The following is a 23,553-nucleotide window of genomic DNA, read 5'->3' on the forward strand; positions in this document are numbered from 1 at the left end:
ATGATATGCATCTAGATCAGGCTTCCTCAACCTCAGCCCTCCAGATGTTTTGGGACTACAACTCCCATGATCCCTAGCTAGCAGGACCAGTGGTCAAGGATGGTGGGAATTGTAGTCTCAAAACATCTGGAGGGCCGAGGCTGAGGAAGCCTGATCTAGATAATCCATACCGTCTGGGAAAGCTGAAGTTGAGATGCTACTGTACTCAAGAATGCTGCTGAAGAATGGAACATTAGAGACTGGCCAGAAATTATTGAATAAAGTGAGATAAAGCACTTTAAAAAATAAAGGTCTCACTAATGTCTCTTTCAGTAGTTGGTTCTTGGAAATGACACTCTCCCATAAGTTTACCACTCTCATTACCCAGGTAGTCCACTTCTGTTGGACCTAATAAAAAGTATTATGCTACTCTTTCATAGTAGAAGTAGTGGCAATTCCCTTCCCTAAAACAAGGAAAGAAAACCCAGAAGCCCTGTTTACTACAGCAATTTTAGATTGGAGTCTAAAAGTTTTACATAACTTTTCTGTACTGCCAAAGCTGGCTAAGAAATATTTTGATTATGGCTTCTTTAGCTATCAATTTTTTTACAGACCTGCTAAAAAATAACAATGGACGGAGAGTTTGTCAATAGTATTTCTCAAAGCAGGCTGCATGGTCTCTCAGCACCAGATCCTAGATATAAATTCCATGGTTTTGAGTAGTTTCTTAGATGGAAACTGAGAAAGATCAGGATTTGAATTGCAGCCTCTGAGCCTTGCCCTAAATATGAATCATGCTGATTTTACCATTGAAGGAGTGCTTACCAACTCGCCCTGGTTCAGACCCGAGGCCACCAGAGACATATTCTTCTTGCTTGTCAGAAATGGCCTCTCCGAATTCCCTTTGCTTGTGCTACAATGTGTGATTCGTGACAAGGGGAAGACTGGACTTCCTTGTGCACTATGCCTCAATGCACTTTGTCTTCCTGCGTCATGTGTGGCAGCAGGAGGCCCCATTGCTGTCTCTGTGGCCAAAAGGCTGGAAATCTGCTCCTTAGACATTGAGGACCCTGGAGTCCCTTGCAAGTTTCTCACAGGGGTAGAAAAGGCACCTTGGAGGCCTTGTTTACTTTCAGAACTCAAATCTGCTTTACTTCCTGAAAAAGAAGAAAATATATCCATTAGAAAAGCATTTCCTTCCATTTTTGGAATGGATTAAAGATCCATCACTTAGACCAGTCATTATCAGCCTAACATACTTCCAAGGTCCCATGGATGCCAGAAGTACACTTCCTTTCTTATCATACCTAAATTTACTGCAATGCTTTCAGAATATGAAATATTATCATGCAGTATTAGCTGACAGTTTGTATTGTCTAGGTACTTATGAAATTTTTAGAGTATAAGTGCCTGCATTTTATTTTAAGAAACACAAATATACCAAGCATTATAGAGGAGCTGCAAGCAATGCTTTATTATATGGTCATCAGAAGTAGTATGTAGACCTCAACATTATCTTACAGAAACTTAAGAAGCTTTAGAGAAAAAGCTCAGAAAATAAATGTGCTTAAATGTAATATAAGGAACAGCAACATATTCTCTACATTCTATTCCTCATAGTTTCACCCTTGAGGAGTTAAAATGTTTGTGAACATTCTTGGCAGCTCTGCAGAAGGCTGAGTGGGTGGAAGGGAGCCTGCACATGTCTGTCACTGATGGACATGTTTTTAACCCTATTATATACTTATCATTATCATTGATTTCTTAATTGCCTTATAGACAACCACTCCCAAGGTGATGAACATTGAGAATAAAGAAGAAAGTTAAACACACAAAAACAACAAATACATGAACAACAAAAGTGAAACCATACAAAGTAGACTCCCCTGGTAAAAACCCATTTATCCAGCCAGGAAAGTCTGTTGGAACAAAAATGTTTCCAGAAAATGGGCATCTGCTGGATCTTAACAGGAAGGATATTACACAGAAACAGGGGCAGCCATACTAAAAGAAAGCCTTGCTTTGGGTTACTGAGGAATAGGCTTCTGAGATCTTTGGAACTTTTACTGAGAAACTATCCCACAGCTATTTATGAAGTGTATAAGGGTGAATAAGAGATAGACTTAGTATAGGGTACTCTGTTTTTAGGTGAGTTGGTCTAGATTCTAGACCAATGCCTCAACCCTCCAGGTTTGGGGGGGGAAAAAATGTTAGTGACACAGTTCTCAGCCAGTAACTTGAAGGGACATCAGTCTCTAAAGCAGCTTTAGCATTTTGCTGATTTATTATGAAATATTCATCATAAAATGTAGAACCGTATTAGTTCCTGACTCTGGAGAGTAGCTGCATCTTTAACGGTCTATAAAACAATTACAGTCCTGCATCAGTATATAATACACTACTGACTCAATACTCAAATTATACTTTGAATATTCAATCACATTGAAAAAAACACAAGGTGTCAAGTGATGCGTTTGGTGGAACTAATGATAAAACAGCAGAAGAAACATGGAAAGAGCAGAACAGGCCTGAGGCAACGTTCTCTTCACTACTTTTTTTTTAAGCTTCTTATTTATGGTGTCTCAAAAGAGCTTTAATATATCTCTTCTCCCCAGAAAGTGATTAGAAAGAGGCAAAAGGTTTTTTTTTAATAGCCAGGAGAGACGCTGTAATTTGTAATCAAGCCATCAATAAATGTAATCAGGTTGAAGCTTTTATGAGGCGCCCCAAAATACTTTATACTGGCCTGAAAGCCCAAACAAGGGCTCTGTTAATTAAGTTGTCTTCAGTCTGTTTCCGAGCCCAGAGGAAGCTAATTAATCGATTTCACCGACTTAAAACTCAAACGTGCTATTTATAGCTACCTAAGGATTTGGCTTTGATTGGATTTGAAATTGCTGCAAAAACATTCGCCTGCAAACCAGTTCCATCAGGAACAGCATATTATTCTCACACTAAGATAAGGTTCTGTTTATGTCTAAATGCAGTGGGCTTCTAAACCCAGAAAGACTGTCCCTAGAATCACTGGGGGATTGGGATGAAAATAAACTAGAAAAGCACAGCAGACTCATGACTGCCATTCGAGAAGTTGCTAATCACTTTTGCAATTTATGTTAAAGATACTGGGTGGTATTCAATTCAGTTTTACTCAGAGTTGTTGTTGTTGGGGTTTTTTGACATCCATCTGTCTCAAGAGAAAATGGAGTGTGCCTCCAGGGGTGAAGCCAAACTTCTTCATTAGTTTGGCTAAGCCTGGGTGGTGTGTATAAAGGTCCTTCGGCTGGCCGGACAACGTCCCTCCTCTCCGTCTCACTGATGTGGTCCAAAGGAAAGTAGAGCAATACATTTGGCACAGCTTGGTTGCATGAGTTGCTAAAGGAGGCGTACAAGGCACCAGCCAACAATCTTATGGGTTAACTCCTTAGCGTTTTCTTCTCCCGAGGATACCCCACAAGACACCAGAGCCTCTCTCTGCATGCAGGGGAAGTCCCTAACTCACCCAGGATTTGAGACCCTCACCTGATTTAGTTGGCCAGTCGAAGACGTTTCCTGGAGGGTGGCCACTGTTGTTTGTTGACAGCTTCTAGGAGCCACAGGCGAGAGCTGAGTGCAGGGTGGGGACCAAAGGTGGACAAACTGCCCCAGGAGGAGCATGATGTGTTCCTCGCCAGAGGTACTACCCTCCCCTAACAACCCACACATCCACTGAAATTAATGAATAGGATTAAGTGAGGTCCATTAACTTAAGGTCTACTCTGAATAAAAGTTGAACACCACCAACTGTGTCAAAGATTGAAAGGTAAATCCCATAAATTGCTCCTTCAAACTCATAGCTGAAAACTTTTTCCTTTTTTAAGGGAAATTCCCTTATTCCGAATAGGATTCATCACAAGAAAAGGGAAAAGTTGACAGCTATGCAAACAGCTGTGGGGAGCACAGACCTTGAACTGTGTTCAAGACAGCTCTAGACAGCCTTGCAGATGAATCTACAAAATCTGCTAGCCCACAAATATCACTTTCACTAGCATGTCTAGTCACACATAAAATAATCACTTGTTGCATATCAAGAGCATGAATTAGATAAAGGAACAGCTCCTCCAGTTTACAGATACAGTCATGCCCGGTCAGCTGGAAAATATTCTTATTTGCCATTAAGTGCGAAGGCAAATTAACATTTACAAGCCTAAGCTACTTGAATGTCTGGGGGTAGGTGGGGAATTAATTAATCAATTTTCTCCCTTATTGTAGAATTAGGAAAAGCCCACCCCACTCCCAATTTCCTCCACGAATTTGTCCAATCTGCTTTTAAAGCCATCCACATTGGTGGCCTTTACTGCCTTCTGTGTGAGTGACTTTCATAGTTTAACTATGCGTTGTGTGAAGAAGTACTTTATTTTAACTATCCCGAATCTTCCTATGTTCAGCTTCACTGAACGCCCACAAGTTCTAGTGTTATGACAGAGGCACAAAAACTTCCACTTTATCCATGCTGTACGTAATTTTGTAAACCCCAATCATGTCACCTCTTTCAGGCCTTTTCTCTGAATTAAAAAGTCCCAAATACTGCCACTTTTCTTTATGGTGGTCACTCCATCCGCCTGCTCACTTTGCTTGCCCTTTTCTGAACCCTTTCCAACTCTGTAATATCCTTTTTGATGTGAGGCAACCAGAATTGGGCACAATACTCCAAATGCAGTCACACCACAAATTTGTAGAACAGCATTACGATGTTGGCATTTTATTTCCGATTCCTTTCCTAATGCTTCCTAGCATGGAGTTTGCTTTTTCCACAGCTGCTGTACACTGGATCGACATCTTCATCAAGCTATCCACTACAACCCCAATGTTAGCTTCTTGTTGTGTGATGCCCTTTTCAAAGCAAAGCAATGACAAGTTTTGAATCTTTGTCCAGATTTGAGTCCTCATTGGCTATTATGTGTATGGGTAGAACTGAAAGAGGCAAAATCTTCTTAAGGACTTTTGAGAAGTCAACTGACAGTGAACTCAGCAATCACTATTGTCCACCCCCAATTGTTACAGCAGTATAACCAAGTCTGAAGGAGCCATATTTGCAAATAGGCGGTTGAAAAATGTGGATAGATCAGACGTGCAAAGATGAGCATACTCTACAGAATCACTGGCACTGAATGCAGATCGCAATACCCTTTGGCAGTCAGCTCATTAAGGTAACAGTTACTCTGAACTTTTAAAAACGTTTCAGCTGCCTTAAAATTCTGGGTCATCTTGCTCATTTGGCATGGGCCTCATTCTTCCTCTTGGAAGTAGCTCTGTTGCTCCCCCACAGACCTCCCAAGAGAACCTTTGACCTGAAGCCTGGTGGAGATTAGCATTGCTCTGTTTCGCTTGCCCACCCTTTTGCAGAAGGCAATGATGCCTACTAGCCATAGCCCTTGTTTGCCTCCATAGGGTGTCAAAAGATTAAGCACCTGGGACCCTGCAACAGCAAAAGGTTATGAAGTTAGTCTAAGAGAGGGACCCGGCTGTGTTGTTGATGCAGCAATTAAACTGGTCTTCCTTGCCCAGAGGAACAATTTGAGTGAGTAGCAAATAAAAGCCCTGAATGAATGTGTACACTTTCTTGGAGTAGCATTTCTATTACAAATTTTATCAGTACACCAGGTCACAATTCCAAAAGAAGGGCATCCCCTGCAAAGCCAAGGTAGCTTCTGGGCTTTATCTAGCTAAAGAAAACAAGCTAATGTGATACACTGTCACAACAATATGGGGATGGGAATGCATTTTAAAACCAATGCCATGGCAACAGAGCTCAAACTGATGCATAAACTCCTCTGTAAAAATGCAAAATTAACTCTGTATTGCATCATCAGCAGAAACTATAGCGTGGTGCTTTAACAGACAGAAGAAACATTTGTTTCTGGAATTAAAGAGGAAGGATAAACAGATCAGAAGAGGGCAAACAACACTGGACTTGCTGAGAAGATTCCTTCTCATCTTAACTGTGAATGGAGATTACTCCTCTTACTCATTCCAAAGGAAGAACTAAGAAAATCTTGGTGCTGTTCTTTCTGCTGAGACAAGGACCCCCAACTCAGTTTCAGGACATGGTACAGCCAATACATTAACAACCACCATAACTGTAAAAACACTACAGTACTAGAAAAAAGGGGGAAGAAAGACAGGAAAGGAGAGAAAAGGACCCCCAGACCCAAACCAAGCTGAACTGTATGCCTCGGAAGCCAAATGCATCATCCCTCATCTACCCTATGACCAGCAAGGGAACTTGAAGGTGAGCCTGAGTACGACTGGATATCCTTCCACGTACTGATGAGAAGAAATATCCATGGTAAGTTCAGCGCTCTGTTCTCTATTAGTGGAGGAAGATACCTAAACTGGAATGTTCAACTGTTGTACCAATATCCTGGTCTTTCCCCTCACTACTCAGGGTCTAAGGGCAAAGGGGCTGTAGGGACACCATTCTTACAAAAGCCACATCAGCAGAAGCAATTATGTTGAACTGGTAATGCTTAACAAAATAAGAGGCCAAGGTCCAGGTGGCCCTGCTAAAACTCTTCCAATGGAGCATTTGTGCTGCATGCTGAAGTCGCATCACTGTTGTGGAATGAACTGTGACCATTGAGGGGCCATGTGCTGTACATCGTAGGCTAGAGATACAGGGTTTACTCCACGTACCTATGTTAGCTTTGGAAACTTTCCTGCTTGTTGTGGAAAGCTAATAGGCTGTTAAGCTGTTTGATTACCATAGATTCATGTTTGTTGCATGTCAGGCTTGTACCACTCCTCTTTGGGGGTTGGGAAGAGGGGAAGTTTGAGCCTAGGAAAGGTGGCAGGAAGCAGAACCATGTGACAAATGGAACTGATCTCATTAAAGTGAGTCAGCTGTAGGCCTTGCTGCAAACTTGGAACTGCAAAGGTATGCACCAATGACCAGGCATATCTCCTCCAGCAATGCTCTCTCTCAGAAAGCAACTGTGTAGCAAGACAGCACTGCCGACATGAGTCATCCAGGATACTCTCTGGGATCTGAATGTTGCTGGAAGACTGAACTAGGACTAACATTCCCAGGGCTATTTGTCTGAGGAAGCCAGGGACAGCCTCCTCTCAAGGCCTAATTTATTGAAGGGACACAAAGAGGAATCTGTGTTGATGTAGGGACTTGGTTCTGACAATACAGTGGTGCCCTGCAAGACGAATGCCTCGCAAGACGAAAAACCTGCTAGACGAAAGGGTTTTCCGTTTTGGAGGCGCTTCGCAAAACGAATTTCCCTATGGGCTTGCTTCGCAAGACAAAATGTCTTGCGAGTTTTTCCGACTTTTTTTTCCTCCCCCCCTTTTTTCTAAGCCTCTAAGCCGCTTATCTGCTTATCCGCTAAGCTGATAAGCCGCTAAGCCGCTAATAGCGCTAATCCGCTAAGCCGTCAATGGGCTTGCTTCGCAAGACGAAAAAACCGCTAGACGAAGAGAATCGCGGAACAGATTCTTTTCGTCTTGCGAGGCACCACTGTATAAAACTTGAAGGTCTGGCAGTGACCAGTGCAAACTGGTCCAGTTCAAGGGGCATGGTTGGATGAGAATAGGAAGAAAGAAGGAAGGATGGGTTCCTGAATCTTGTGAAAACAGAGTTGATTTTTTAACTAAAAGCTGGATCTATATGGAGGACTGCTTTACCTTGGCGGAAGATGCACAATTCACCTTCCGCTAGAAGAACTCCCAGTTCCAGTACTTCATGCAGAGGTATCCGTCATTAGAGTGGCACTAAACCAAATCGTTGCACATTTCTAGAACAATGTGATTAGTTTCCTCTCCTCCCCTATGCTGCCCCAAATCTGCTCTGCAACCCCAGAACAAATTCAGGGGAGGGAGTGCAGGGAAGGGGAAGGGAGAAGCATAGCCAACACTTTTTGAACTGTATAGCAGTCAATAAAACGATGAAGGTAGGTTTTGTTGTGCACTCGGACAACACACTGGTAGTTCAATGTTATCTCCTATTCAAAGTAGCTTGTTAGCAAAGTCAACTGCTGACAAGAGTAATTAACTTAGGCTTAGCATCTCTTTGTGTCAGTAGCTTATGACTTTTACAATGAAAATCATAATGCAATATTTGAAAATAGAAAATAAGACACAGGTCTATTTCAAGGTGTTTGATAAGAAGTAGGAAAGCATTCTTAATACCCAGGCAATCTTCCTGAGAAAAAATAGAAGGGACTACATTGCTCACCCCTTGCTGATTTTGTCTGTCCTCCAGTGAAATCACCTTCCTCACCAGGAAGCAGTGATCCTGCACAGACAGCACTCTGGCTTCCCTGTTTGAGAACTGCTTCAAGAATAGCCATCTTCTGCTGGAGTTTCTTTAAGCTGTTTTGCATGGCATTTTTTTGCTGCAGACGAGAGAACAGAACACCAGATTTGCCCATGATAAGTTATCTCTTTTCAGTGAAGAGAGAGTATCCTTGCATCCCATCTAAGGCAACGTTGTGGTGCAATACAAAGGTGTAAGCAAGGGCACAGCGTAGTTCGATGGGGAAAAGAAGAGAAAAGGACACCCTGAGTGCTCAATTTATTCTGACTGAAAGCCCTGGGAGTCTCTTGCAGCCTGACCACAAGCAGTGAAACAACCATACCTGGGTGAGCAGGACAATGATACCAATACCCACTAAAGCAGGCATAGGGCAAACTTGGCCCTCCAGATGTTTTGGGACTACAACTCCCATCATCCCTAGCTAACAGTACCAGTGGTCAGGGATGATGGGGATTGTAGTCCCAAAACATCTGGAGGGCCAAGTTTTCCTATGCCTGCACTAAAGAGAATGAACATATCATGGTAAGAGCAATATTATTTTCTCCTTCCATGAAGGAGTCCTATAGCAACCTATGTGGTGCCTTCTAGATCAGGGCAGTCCAATGTGTTGCCTGAGGATCACATGCGATCCTCAATGCTTTTTTTTTGCCTTTAGCAACACTGGATGCCTCCCTCTCCCACGGCCCTTGTGCCACCTTCCAAAAGCCAGTTAAGCAAGGTGCTGGGCTTTGGGAAGGAGGCATGAGGGCTCTGACAGGGTCCTAAGATCCTCCCACCTCCTTCCCAAAGCCCAGTTAGCATTTTCCCAGCTTTGGGAAGGAGGTGGGAGGGCTCTAGGACCCTGTCAGAGCCTCATACTTCCTTCCCAAAGCCCAGCACCTCACTTACCCGGTTTCTGGAAGGCAGCGCAAGGGTACTGGGGGAGTGTGTGCATCAAATTTTGGCCTCTTCTCCCCACCCCCCACCACCAATAGGTTTCGTGTCAAAGTACTCTTGTGGCCCACTTGGTATGAAAAGTTTGACTGGCATGTTCTAGATATTGCTGGACTCCCAACTTCCAGATCATTGTCCATCCTAGCAAACTGATAGGATTTGGGAGTCCAACATTTGGAGGGCACCATATTGGCTACCTTGTTCTCAATGTTCTTGTGCTCCTCCCTTTCATGTCCTTCACCAAAGCTGGTTTGATGCCAGCCAAAACAGTTCCCTTGTATGTCTGTTTTATTATAATAAAGACCTCCCCTCCACAGTGGACTTTTCCCATTGAACCGGTGGTGGCTGGAGGAGGCACCCTTCTTGTGACTCAAACCACATTCTAGCTGCTTCCCAAAGATCCACGAGGGCAGCATGGAGCACAGCCAGTTTTATGATGTTCTGGCTTCCTTTTGCACCATTATAATTCAGAAAGCATGGTGGGGGGAGAAGAGAACCTTCAGAAGCTTAAGGTAAAAAACAGAATAAGAGTAGAGCTTTAATGAAGACTTGTTGTATCAGAGCAGGAAGTTTTAGGACTAGGAGGAGTTACTTCTACTTAAGAAGAGCAGGCAAACTTAATGAGAACGAAAAACCTTGACTAGAGTTAGCAGGAGGAGTAAGCCACACAAGAATACCCTCCTCAGCTGAAGGAGAAAGGTTTGCAGCACTGGGAAATTTCTCTTTTGTACATAAGTCAGCTTGCTGAATGCATGCAGAAGTATACATTACAATTGCAGCAGTTGCAAGGGAGCTGGTAGCAGAAATCTTATTGAAATATTTCTGTAAAAGAACTTTATTGCAGGCTTTTTGCTAGCAACGCCCCACCCCCCCAGCAGTAGCAACTATCACTGGCTTCGTTCTTTCCCTTCTGCAGGAGCAGGAGTGGGACAATGCTTCATGCCCAGTGAAGGAGAGGAAGGAGATTCAGCCCCCTCTTCTGCCCACCACATGAGAGAAGGAAGCCAGCGGGGTTCCCAAGCATCTGCTGCTGAGCAAAACGCCACAAAGAAGTTCTTTCTGGTGCCTCCTACAGCAACACTAGGGATTTTGAAAGGTGGGCTGCCCTTGAAGATGATCCAGAGGCTGCTGCCAATGCAGAATGTGGTTGCTAAGCACAGCACTGGCTGCAAGTGAGCTACAAGGCCCAATTCAATGTGTTAGCAGTAGCTTATGAAGCCCGAAATGGCTTGGGGCCCAAGTACCCCAAAGAGCACCCTCCCCCCATATAAACCAACTCAGGCCCTACAATCAGCAGATAAGGCCTTGTTGGTGGTGCCGCTACTGGAAACTGACCTATGACAGGGCCTTTTCAGTAGTGGTTCCCCATTTGTAGAATGCCTACCCTGGTGAGGAGCACCCACCTCCAACATTATTAACTTTGAAAACATTCCTATCCACCATGTATTTGGTGGCTGGAAAAATACTATTCCTGGCAACCCAAAGATCATTGGATGAAATAATAATGTTACTAATGGTAACGTGAAATGCTTTAAACTGTTTTAGAATGCTTTTTTGAAAAAAGTGGACGTGCTTGCCACCTATGGCTCCATTGGGAGGAAGAATGAGTTATGAAACAAACAATAAATAGTTGGATAAAGTGACAGGGAAGATTAGATATTTAAGAGACCAAAAGTTCATCGAGGACTGGGGGAAATTTGTGGAATATCTGGAAAGTATAAGTGAGGGACAGATAACGCTAGAGGGATTTAAAGAAGCACTGTGAAAAATTGAGAAGTATTGTTTAAAGGGAATACAAAAAAAAGATATAAATAATGACAATATAAACCTAAGGAATGCGTAATTTAAATAATGACTATGGACCATTTACGGAAAAGCTGAAGGAAGTCCAGAAAAAGAAATAACTGGATGTGAAACTAATATGTGTTTTTGTTTTTGTTGTAAATTAATAAAAAATATTTCAAAAAAACAAACAAACAATAAATAACATGGATTGATTCTAGCTCATTAATCCATGCTGGTCCAAGCAGCTCTTAAAGGCCTCCAGTGACAAAGGTTCAACCATGTTCCCAGTATGACATGTGGTTCCTGTATACCACTAGCTTTCCAAGACTTCTCTCCTCCCAAGATCTTATCCTCCCTTGCTGCAGCTTGTCTGCATTAGTCCTTCACAGCCATGCCTGAAACTGCACCATTTCATACCTGTGTGGTAAGAATCTCACTCTGGGAAGATAGGCCTGATGAATCTCCCAAGCAGCTAGCTTCACTGTCATAGTCCAAGGTCTCTTCACCTTCAAAAGACAAGAACCCTGTTTCTCATACAAAATATTGGAGAGCATACGGAGATAATTCCCAGGCAAGGCTTCTTATTTATTGATACAAAGATGTGCCCAACATACCACCCCCAGAAAGGAAGAGGGGAGCTTTAGCTAAAAGAACAAGAAGGAACGGAGAAGGTTAGGAAAGCTTCCTACAAAATCACAGCCTGGGCTCAAAGCATGCAGTTAAGATACAGCGACAGGGCTGGAGAAATACTTCAAATTCCTAGGTGCCAGGGACAAATGTTTATGCACCCGGGATTATTCAATGTTAGGCACTGAGAACACTGAATATATATGAACAGTAAGGTAAAGGTAAAGGTACCCCTGCCCATACGGGCCAGTCTTGACAGACTCTGGGGTTGTGCGCCCATCTCACTTAAGAGGCCAGGGGCCAGCGCTGTCCGGAGACACTTCCGGGTCACGTGGCCAGCGTGACATCGCTGCTCTGGCGAGCCAGAGCTGCACACGGAAACGCCGTTTACCTTCCCGCTGGTAAGCGGTCCCTATTTATCTACTTGCACCCGGAGGTGCTTTCGAACTGCTAGGTTGGCAGGCGCTGGGACCGAGCAGCGGGAGCGCACCCCGCCGCAGGGATTCGAACCGCCGACCTTTCGATCGGCAAGTCCTAGGCGCTGAGGCTTTAACCCACAGCGCCACCTGCGTCCCTAATCATATGAACAGTACATGGAAGTTAACCCTTACCTCAACAGCTTCAACCATCACTGAAAATTGCTCGCCACGCCCTCCATGCAACAATTAAGCTTTAAAAAAATATTCTATTGGCACCAATGGAAGATTTTTTTAAAAATCAATGTAATACAGGAGAGCAGGGTGATAAGTACAGGCTGAATAGGCGAGTATCACCTGCAGGCCAGAGGTTCCCCATCTTACCCATCCCTGCTGTAAAAGGTCTAAGGGCCAATTTATACTTTATTCAGCACTATAGGCACACTGGTGACTGCTGTAGTGAATATTAAAAATGTCTGGTATGTGCATCTCCTCTCTGTATTCAGAAAACCCAGGAGAGGGGCAATAGTGTAATGTAAACACACTTACGGGGGGGGGGGGACACAAGAACCTCCATTTCAGTTAGCATTTAAAATGCAGTATGAAGACTTCCAAGTGAAACAGGATTCTTCCTTAAACTGGATATATCAAAAGAGGTACCATCGCCTCCTTAGCTGTTTCTATATATGGGCCTATGGCTTGCAGGCACAAGCTAACTCATAAAACAGTACACTGTAGTGTAAAAACACCTCATTTTCAGCTGAACTAGTAATAAGAGGCAAATGGGAGAGGATTCAATATGAAGGTAGGGGATTCAAAATAGCATAAATTTTAAATATCATATATTCGTACCTAAATTGAATTCTGAATCCACTTTTTCTTGCTGTTCATCTTTCTGTTGTCCAGCATCTTTTGAGACTTCATCCCTGGGCTGAGTGGCTTTTTTATTCCCGCTAAGACTTTCCAGATTTTCTCTAGAAGTGGGAGCTGGAGTTAAGTGTCTTGAGTCATGAGGCCTGCTGCGGAAATCCTCAGCTGTGTGTGACTGGGAAGAAAACAGCTTCATAGAGCACTCTGAATCCTGACTTGGACAGACATGCTCATCTTTGGTTTCTACATTACATTTGTTGCTGCTCTTCAGCGCTGGCATCCCTCCCAATGTCTTTTTCTTTTCCAATGGTTCTAGCGGTGTGCTTGCCGATTTACCAAATATCAGTGCCTGAAAAGATGGCAACTCTTCATCTTCGCTAGAATCTTCCTCCGAGGATGGCAGCTTCCGTGCCCATCTCTGCTGTGTGCGAACGAGGCCTTTTTGGCTCAGCCTGGAACTTCTTCTGTTGCCACTACCCAGGTCTCCCTTAAGTGGGGTTTGCTCGTCTGTGCCAGGAGACATGGCCAAGCTATCACTCCTCTCTATTTCCCCAAGGTTAGGTGAGCCCTCTATGCTTCTGATGACAGGACCTAGCAAGCCCTCAGGTGTCTCCGAGGACACCTCAAAGCCATGATACTCCTCCTCAGCGCACTGTTCCAAATTATTACTATGAACCAAGCACTTAGGAGTGCCTGTACTGCAATTATTGGTTGCTTCTTCTGTGTCACTATGCAGTTGCTTTTGTTCCATGGGGCTACTCTTTTCACCATGGACGCCACTGAATTCAGAATGTGGTAGCTGACAAATTACAGGACATGGCTGCATGAATTCTGGCTGAGAGTTTAATGCCAGCCCTTTGTTTTTAGTGCTTTCAGATTCTGCATCTTCAGAGTTGTCTATACTAGAACGTGTCTCATTAATGACACTTAAACTGGTGCTGTGGATGATGACATTTCTCCAGACATTTGGGCTTCCGCTGCTGCTGCTGTTATTTGAGTTTGCAACTTCTCCCCTAATTTGAGGGGACATACTCTTTTTAGTTACTGGCTTTTGACTTTGCTGGGGACTGTCAGGATTCTTGGTGGCTAATTGATCTGGTGTGGATGGATAATCTGGGAACGCAGTTTGTGAGGCAAGCTGGGGGTGCTCAGTTCTCCTCTCGTGATCAAGGAAACCAGTAGTACAAGATGCCAGTCTTTGGACAGAACTGTTCACCTCACAGGCAACAGCACCTCTCTTCTCCTCACAAAATTTATTGATGCAAGTTGATTTCTTCAAACAGTCAACCTTGCCATCTTCCCCCAAGCCAATGCGTGTCTCTTTTTGAATTTCTGCAGCAGATTCCTTTACTGGATGCAACAAGAATGACTGGCGTTTGCAGCCATTGAATATCTTCTGCATGAAGTTTGTATCCAGTTCACTGTCCTCAGTTTCTGAGTTCACCTCCAAAGTTCCTGCAGCTTCATCATTCGTTTCAGGGGGTTTACAGCTTCTCTTCATATCCCCTGTGCAAAACTCATCCCCCTCTAGTTTCTGGGTACATAACACATTCTTCTCCGTCTGGTGGGCTACTGTGAGCTGTTTGTCTTCAGAAGTGGTTTGCTCCACCTCCGGAGAAGCAAAATGCAGAAGTGAGCAGCTGTCCTGGGAACTTGCACTGGGAACAATGCAACAAGGACTGCTGCCCTCTGTGGTTTGTTCAACACCTACCTGAGGAGAAGCTGGAGGGTTAGCACAAGCTTTACTTGCATCCCCTTCCACGTCCATCAGGCTGGTATCTGACAAAGACAGGCCCTTTTGGAGCCTGCCCTGCAACACATTGGGGTAATTTTCTGCTATGGAAGGCGTTGGCGTGTTTTCTTCATAAGACCACCTACGCTTCTTTGTTTCTCTCTTATCCAACTGTTTCCTTCCTCGTTTTACTGGCTCACTTCTCCTCCTGGCGTCTTCTGTCGACAACTGAAGCCTTCTGCTCCGCCTGACTTGCACCTGGATTGTGCCAGCTTCCCTTAACTGATCATTAGTCTGTATCTTTGCCTTCTCAGGGGACCTGGAGCTTCTGTCCATCATTAACTGCAATTCGCCAACAGGCTTGATTAATTGTCTACGTATCTTGCTCAAAGTGTTACTTTTCTTCTTTAGATAGTTAAGGTTTGATTCTGGCGATTTCTGGCATATACTCTGAGATGGTGCATTTAAATCAGTTTCCAAAACAGACAGCCCTTCCTTGACAGGAAATTCAGTCGGCAGCTCAACTTCCTTTTGATCTGCCACAGGGCTATTATCTACAAGAGCAAGAGCTTGGCCACCTTCTTCCAAAGCAGTATCTTCATCTCCACCAGGCCTCCTACTATTTACTTCCACATCTTGCCTCCTAATGAAGTCATCTGGTAGCAATTCTGATGTGGCCTTCCTCTTTCGTGATAATCTTTTTACAGGTGCATCACAAGATTCTGTATTCTTAGCAACGCCCTCCTTTGCTTGGATACAAACTGTTTCCCTCTTATTCCAAAGAGGGGTTGATTTGCGTTTCCTCTTGTACGTTCTCCCAAATAGTTTATCCTCAGCTTTAGAGGTAACTGGTTTGGGCAAAGACCTGTCACCTTCACATTCCACTGTGAAGACTTTCTGGTATCCAATCTGTTCAGTCTTCTGGGAGACCAGAGAGTCTCCATCTGACAAGTCTGGATCTTGATCCACCTCCTGTGTGTGAGTATCTTGCAGGGATCTTGGAGAAAGATCCTCCTTGCTTTTAGACAGCCATGCTTTGACTTTCTGGATGCTCCGCATCAGTTTCTTCCCAGAGACTTGACTCAGAGGACGTTCAGGGGAAGTTTGTGACTGCAGTAGCTGTTCCTCATTTTCACACAGGACATGTTTATTTCCAGAAGGCAGCCCCGTATTAACATTTCCTGCATCATGCCCAGCCTGTTTATCTGCAGTGGGCTTTGTGGCTTCATCAGCCAATTGTGCCATATTGAGTAAAGAGCAAGAACTGCCCTCTGGCATGGAATTGGAGTTCCTGTCATGTTTACCCAAGCAGGGATCTGGAGAAGACAAACCCTGACTCTTTTCCACAGTAGCATTCTTCTCAGGAATTTCTAACTTTCCAGTGTTGGCTAGAGTTCCTTCTGTGTTTCCAAGTTCTTCCAAATAATCACATACACCTGAAAATACAAAAGTTTAGAAATGGAATTGGCTTGCCTCTTACACCAGCTACCTTTCTTAACTGCTGCCTTTTCTCACCACCAATTAAGCTAGTCCAAGCCCTGTCACCACTCTCTTAGGAACCGAGTTCCTCGTTGAGCTACCCTAACCCTTCCCAGAAGGGAGGCTATTTCTTTGAGAAGTGAGTTGTGATCAGGTGCTGGGACTCCCTGTGAGAATGCAGCAAGTCGTAAAAATCAGGCCCAAGAAAAGCGTGCTAGCTGAATTTCACAAGACACAAGTAAAACCCCCCAGAGTGGTGAACTGAGCCCGCATGATGCCTAGGCATTTGGATTCTTATTTCAGGTGCCATCGAGAGAAAATCCTCATACCTAGGATATTTAATGGTGTCTCATCTTCAGCACTCAGCTCAGAAAACTCCATGTGAAAAGGGCTTGGGCTTTCATTCTTGGCACACCCTTCATCAACTCGAGCTGGATAATTACGTCTTAAACTCACACTGTGAAGAAGAAGAATGAAACAAGAATGCCCAGGTGACCAAATGATGAACTGCAAACAACCTCTTAAAACCAAGTTCCTGCCATTAGGGTTTACAACCCCAGTACAGGGGTTCAGGGAAATAAGGACAGGAAAGAACGAACCCTTCAAAGTGCTCACATTATTATCCAAAGTCTTAAAACTAGGCCTCAGATATGTGAAAGACCACTTCCTTCCCTGCAGACACTTGTTAAGATCATCAGAGGAGGCAGAAGAGGACTTTCTCTGTGAGAGTTCCCAAGTTATTGAATGCCCTCCCCGCAAATATGAATCTGGCACCTTCATTATGTAGCTTTCATTGCATGCTGAAGACGCATCTCTCTATCCTAGCCTTTGACACTCAAGATATATATAGTTTACGACCTGTCCTTTTCTTTTGATTGTATTTGTTTTAAACTATAAAGTTGTGTCTTAAATTGCTGTACAGCATCCTAGGACCTTGTGAAGGGCAAGTAAAAAAATTCAATAAATAAATTTTAATCACAATGCCTCTATACTGTGTCCATACTTCATGCACGCACCCCCGTCCCCATTCTTCCAATTTGTTTCAGGAAATCCAGAAGTGAGGAAAGATGGACAACAGAAGGTGGGAATGACATATGGCATCTCCCAAGCAACTACAGCTGTTCCACTGGGTACCAGGATTTCTGTAACCAATTAAGAGCTGGCAAGAGTTGCTCTCCTTGGCCCATCCCTTTTAAATTTCCAATAATACAGCTGTTGGATGAACCAGACACCATGCAGTTGACCTATCTTCCATTACATGATGGTCATCTAAAGAAGTCTTGAGGCAGATGCCAACTAAGCACAGGAACAAAGAAGTGGGAAAAGAAACTCTACTAGTTCCAAGCTCTGGCATATCTCTCCTGTTGCATCTGAGAAGACCAGCTGACTCACAAGACAACTTGCCTGAAGCCCAGTGAGTGGCCCAGGCTGTAGTTCCTTCACCCTCTCAATTCAGATGTGTGTCATAAATGCTGAAGGCTAAGCTATAAATTAACAGCTACCACCAGAATCCATTGCTCCTTTTAACATGCTACTTGGAGAAGTAGTGAGAAATGTATCTCCTTTTTTCCTACTCTCTTTCTAAACTGTGGTCAGTGGGCCATTTTTTTTAATTTATTTTTTGAGAGGTATGAGAGCTCTATTGTGCTGTAGTAAACTGTATGTGCCTGCTAAAAGGTCCTGTAGGCTGGTCCTTCTATTTTATCTTTGTTGGTTTTAGGGTGAATTTGGTTGCTTTTATGATACGCCACAATATTTTGATATATTGGCTGCTTGAGTGGGGAGAGTTTATTTGTGACTAAAGCAGAGGTGGATAAGCTATGGGTCTCCTAGGTTATTGGGCTACTCCTCCCATCAGCCTCAATCAGCATGACCAATAGTCAGCCACAGGTTAACCACACCTGGTCTAAAGTGTGCATTAGCCTTTGACATCCCTGACTGTTAAAAGAATTTTTTGTAGCGTAGGAATATATTGATCTGATGTTTATGAATTTTGTATAGCTATGCAACTACCCCCACTGAGTGTCAAAGAAAAGAGGTTAAAGATTCATGCACAGCACCAACAACAGTGGCAAAAAAGAAAAGTAAAAAAATCCACTAAAACACTTCAGCAGGGAGAGACAGTAGCAAAGGTCACATTGACTAGAGCTGCAACTGCAAAGTCTGACCTTGCTACAATTGAGACAAGCTACTGTAGAATAACTTGTGCTTTGCAGAACTGGATTTGTGTGGCTCTGATCTTTATTCACAAGCCATGGGAGCAACAGAGTCAAATTTTAATCCTCAACGGGAACAAGATAGCCATAAGAAGCACATGCAGTCCTGTTATCCTTCACAAATTGACCCTGTTAGAGCAAATCAGCATGACACGTTCAGTCCTCACAATGCCACTCTAAATTTCCCACCCAGTCAGCTGCCTATTTTCGGCAATCAACCCTTGGCCATGTGCACAAGGTTCTCTGATCGCCACTTACTCCATTGCCTCCTTTTTCAGTTCCCTGCCTGTTCCACCTACATTTTTTCCTTGCCTCCGTCTTCTCCACCCAATCTTCCTTCAGGTCAGGTGCACCAACTCTATGGGGCTGAGGCTTCTACAGACCCCCCCAAAAAAATGTCTGCTGCGATGGGGCTCAGCCCCCATAATTTTGAGGGAGCAGAGGAGGCCTGGCGGGAAGTCACTGCGCGGCATCTCCCAAAGCTGTGCCGCCTGGCAGGCGACTGTCGCGACGGGAGGTGGTCTGGTTGGCCTCTCCCAATGTGATAATCATCACACATGTGACGGCTACAACTAAGCTTCAGGTACTAGTTTCTGAACTCAGTGCCCCTTTTTTCATCATTTTGCCACTGGACCCTTTCTCCAATGCAGAAGTAATTCCCACACAAGCAAATAACAGGTGGCAGTGAGATAGTATTTTGATTTTTTTTTAGCCTATAAAGCCGTGCTTCTCAAACTTGGATCCCCAGCTGTTGTTGGACTACAACTCCCACCAACCCTCACCACTGGTCCTGCTAGCTAGAGGTGATGGGAGTTGTAGTCCAACAACAGCTGGGGACCCAAGTTTGAGAAACACTGCATAACAGATAAACTCCTGGAATGTGAGCAAGTAGCTCTCTCTCAACCTACCACCCCCAAACCAAGGGTTGGATCCAGAGTAAGTTAACTGTACTTAGGTTCCATAGATTCAATGGGAACCAAGCACAGCAAGAGAAGAGTCCCTGTGAAAAGGCCACAGTTACTACATTTCTTGTTAAGTACAAGGAACGATGGCAGAGATAGCGTACGCAGTGCATTCCAATGTTCTGAACTATAACTCCCATGATCCAGGACCACTGACCATGCTTATTGGGCTGATGGGAGTTGCAGTCTAAAATTTATGAAGGGCACCATGTTGAGTACCTCTGTATTATGGGATAGCCACTACATTTCTATTCAGCATCTGAGGGGGAAAGGAAAGAGATAAACTTCCTCTATAGCAATAGCTCCATGAAAAGCACCAACGAAAAAATTCTGTAAAGGTCTATCTGTTTAGACAATCAGTCCAGGCAGAGGGAGATTTAATTAAAGTTAGTTGCAACTTGATACACCTCAGGTCAATCGAGTTCCAGTACCTCCTCAGAGCCCCTTCCAGCCCAAATTCAGTGTTCAGCTGCTTGCAGGAGCCTTGTGCTTCATTGAGTTGCATGCAAACATGTTGCAATTTTAAATATTCATAATTCAATTTAAAAACACATTTTTACATAAAAGCAGGGCATTTACATACATAGCAAAAAGGCATACTATGCAAATTAGGCTTCCCAGATTTGTAGATCTGGACAAGGCAACCCTATTATGCCTCAGATTAAAGCAAGGAAGACCTACAAAAGTCTAAATTGCACTAAACCGTAGAAGTAGTAAGAAAATCATTTTACATTCAGGGAAGAACAGCCGCAAGTGTGGAGCTCTTTTAAGGTAGCCTTTAAATGGTTTCTCCCTCCTGCACTATTGTGAGTAGAACTTATGGTTCAAAGACGGTGGCCTGATATATAATGTATTTGGTACTTTCCCTTTGAATTCTGCATTCCCCTTCCCACAACTCCTGGAACGAGCAGAGCAAGGAACAAACAACTGATGGGCAGCAGGGTCTGCACTGGCCCTATTTTTTCTTTGTTAGCAACCCCAGATGTGTGTCCAGTGGTGGTCTTTGCTTTGCACCATGAAACTTAAAATTATAAAGTGAATTTATTATGGCATGAGTTTTCATATGTAAGACTGATTCACCAGATGCATGGTTAAACAGCACAGTTTCATCCTCAAAAGGCTCTAAACTGGATGGAAAACTAAATATATAAAATGATACATAATTCATATTGAGAACAGATGTCTGCTTTCCTTGGCCCAGAATACTGGGGGGGGGGGGGGGCATTCATATAGTACACAAAATCCTATTTATGTTCTATCATGAGTTTGACCAAAAGAGCCCTGTTGAGAATTTAAAAAATCTCAAAGACAAATAGACCAAATTCATAGTTTGTTACAAGCACAGGAAGCAGGATGACACACTTGTGTGTAAGAGAAGACTTAATGCTTCTGTTCCTGGTTAAGTACAAACCATTGTTTGTTGCTTGCTCTGAATGAAAAAGGGTGGTTTGTTCAAACCAAAATTTGTTAGCAAGGCAAGTTATCACACAAATAACACCCTGCCTTGTTGACAAACTGTCTTGAACAAATCAGCATTTGTTTAAGTTGAGCCAAAGCAGTAACTATGCTTTGTTTCCTAACAAGAAATGGAAGCTTTAAATCTCCTCCCCTCATATGAGGCCAAGGTTCACTGATATAAAAACAAACTATTTTTTAACATGTCTAAACTGGGTCAAACAGAAACACCCCCAGGAGCTGCTCCACTGCACTGGGGATTCAGAAGACAGTTTAAAATCTTGCACTGAACAAGTAGTTGTGATTAAGCAAGTACATGCTATCTATTTTTTTTATTATTTTTTTGCCATTTATAATTAACTTAGTGCCATCTTCTGAGCCCTAGATATAAGTGCAGATTAGAACAATAAATTTATTAATGATCTACTTCACAGGTTCTGGGTCTTCAAAATAAACTAGAAGTCAATAGCCAGTTGTCCCTGGGCTGAACCAAGCTTTCTGAAAAATACCACCCTGTACCCTGCCACCTTTCCTTCCATTCACATATTGATAAAGAGCCCAGAGAATAGGAGGTGAAGGAACAGTAAACATTCCACACAGAAAATGTAAGCACTCAGCAGAGAGAAGACCAAGAAACAGCCATTGCAGAACACTTATCTTCATAGGATGCTACAGAGTAACAAGGCATGAGAGTTGTTTTTTCCTCTTACCTGTACTGCACAGCTGCAATTCACAGATCCAGAGGGCCATTAGCACTAGTAAGTATTAAAGGAACATCTGCAAAGCATGGTAGTGTACCACCCCCAAGATGCAGCAGGGGGAGGGGGGAATGAATACTGTAAACAAAAAGGTACTGGCAATTTAAATTGATGGCTCTACTCACCATCTGATTGTATCGGTCTTCTTAAATGCATCTTCAGAAGAGTCTGATCCTTAAATGAACAAGGTTTACTATTATAATTTTGACCAAAATGGGATTCAAAAACTACAATTAGCATTGTTGGCTAAGGTTTAGCAGGATCGTAGTCATTCTGTGCAGAACCTAATGCTTTCCCTCAAATATTCCGTAAAATCCAGGTTGACTGAATCAGCAATACAGCTCATAGAAACATTTAAATAAAAAATATATACTGGCAGGCAGTCCACTGGAATGTGAACAGTGTACCTGGATTAGGGCCCAGAAAGTTAAGTTTGGGCAGGATTTGGTCTTGGGAAACCAAGGCAGAGAGTGGCTTGCATGCCACAATAAGCAATAAACCATGGCTTGCTCTGAGCAAGCATCACCCTTCTTTGAACTAGACCTGCCTAGAACAGGAACGAACATCAGAGGTTATGGTTTAGTTTCTCCCCAAACAAACCACAAGTGGAAGCCAAGGTTTGTTCTTGGCTTACCACTCAAGAGATGTTGGAGAGAAACAAATCACGAGTCTCGGTTCACACATACTGTTATGCCAAGCCTCACTGTTTTCCCCAGCTCCAGGCAAAGCAACCAATGTGGGAGCAATTAAGCAGCATGCAGGAGCATACTTGTTTACAGTATGTTTGCAGTAAGTTCAAACCCTGTTCAGCTATGTCCACTAGGCGATCTGGGACAAGTTAGAGCAGTAAGTAATTCTTCTATTAGGATGCACCAAGATTCACCATTCCTTATCGTAATTACCAAAAAAGGGGAAACTATTGAAGAAAAAGTAGTAAAACAAAAAACAAAACAAAAAACCAGGCACGTTTAGGGATACAAAGATGCTACTTTCAGCAGATGACAACAGGTAAGTATTATTGTTCTAACTCCTGCTATTCTGACTGACCCCATTTGTTGAAACACTTACCAATTTCAAACACAGCGGCTTTACTGGAATTGCTTTTTTTTCTCAGGGAGCGCCTTGTTCCACCATCTAATGGCAAGTTGGAGGTCTCACCTTCCTAAGGGAAGCACAGAAGATGTGTTAGGGGCCTACAGACATTAACATGCAATCCAGATGCAGTCTAGTCTTTAGGTCCCTGTATTCATCACAAAACTGAGTCTCCCCTGTACTTTTCAACATCTATATGAAGCCGCTGTGAGAGATCACCAGGGGGTTTGGGCTGGATGGTCACCAGTATGTGGCTGATACCCAGCTCTACCTCTCTTTTAAATCAGAACCAGTGAAGGCAGTGAATGTCCTGTGGTAGTGTCTGGAGGCGGTTGGAGGCTAACGGATTGAGGTTGAATCTTGACTGACAGAAGTACTGTTTTGGGAGAACAGGCAGGTGTGAGGGACTCCCTGGTCCTGAATGGGGTAACCATGCCCCTGAAGGACCAGGTGTGCAGCCTAGGAGTCTTTTTGGACTTACAGCTGTCCATGGAGGCACAGGCCAATTCTGTGTCCAGGGCAGCTGTCTACCAGCTCCATCTGTTATGCCAGCTGAGACCCTACCTGCCTGTGCACTGTCTCACCAGAGTGGTGCATGCTCTAGTTATCTCCCGCTTAGACTACTGCAATGTGCTCTACATGGGGCTACCTTTGAAGGTGAGCCGGAAACTGAAACTAATCCGGAATACGGCAGTTAGACTGGTGACTGGGAGCGGCCACAGAGACCATATAACACCGGTCCTGAAAGACCTACATTGGCTCCCAGTACGTTTCTGAGCACAATTCAAAGTGTTGGTGCTGACCTTTAAAGCCCTAAACAGCCTCAGCCCAGTGTACCTGAAGGAGCGTCTCCACCCCCATCATTCAGCCTGGACACTGAGGTCCAGCTCCGAGGGCCTTCTGGCAGTTCCCTCCCTGAGAGAAGTGAGGTTACAGGGAACCTGGCAGAG

General features: G+C 43.7%; 1 protein-coding gene across 1 annotated transcript in view; it reads right to left on the reverse strand.

Moving 5' to 3' along the window:
- The window catches only part of BRCA1 (BRCA1 DNA repair associated), a 50,279-nt gene that overhangs the window by 13,321 nt on the left and 13,405 nt on the right, over nucleotides 1-23,553 (reverse strand). The window contains exons 7-13 of the mRNA XM_079949248.1: nucleotides 22,580-22,673; nucleotides 21,637-21,685; nucleotides 16,450-16,577; nucleotides 12,892-16,077; nucleotides 11,414-11,502; nucleotides 8,198-8,357; nucleotides 805-1,136 (exon numbers count right to left, since the gene is read on the reverse strand). Coding sequence (XP_079805374.1) covers nucleotides 805-1,136; nucleotides 8,198-8,357; nucleotides 11,414-11,502; nucleotides 12,892-16,077; nucleotides 16,450-16,577; nucleotides 21,637-21,685; nucleotides 22,580-22,673 — 4,038 coding nt within the window. The remainder of the gene's footprint in view (nucleotides 1-804; nucleotides 1,137-8,197; nucleotides 8,358-11,413; nucleotides 11,503-12,891; nucleotides 16,078-16,449; nucleotides 16,578-21,636; nucleotides 21,686-22,579; nucleotides 22,674-23,553) is intronic.

Source organism: Podarcis cretensis (assembly GCF_951804945.1).
Source record: "Podarcis cretensis genome assembly, chromosome: 13".
NCBI lineage: Eukaryota > Metazoa > Chordata > Lepidosauria > Squamata > Lacertidae > Podarcis > Podarcis cretensis.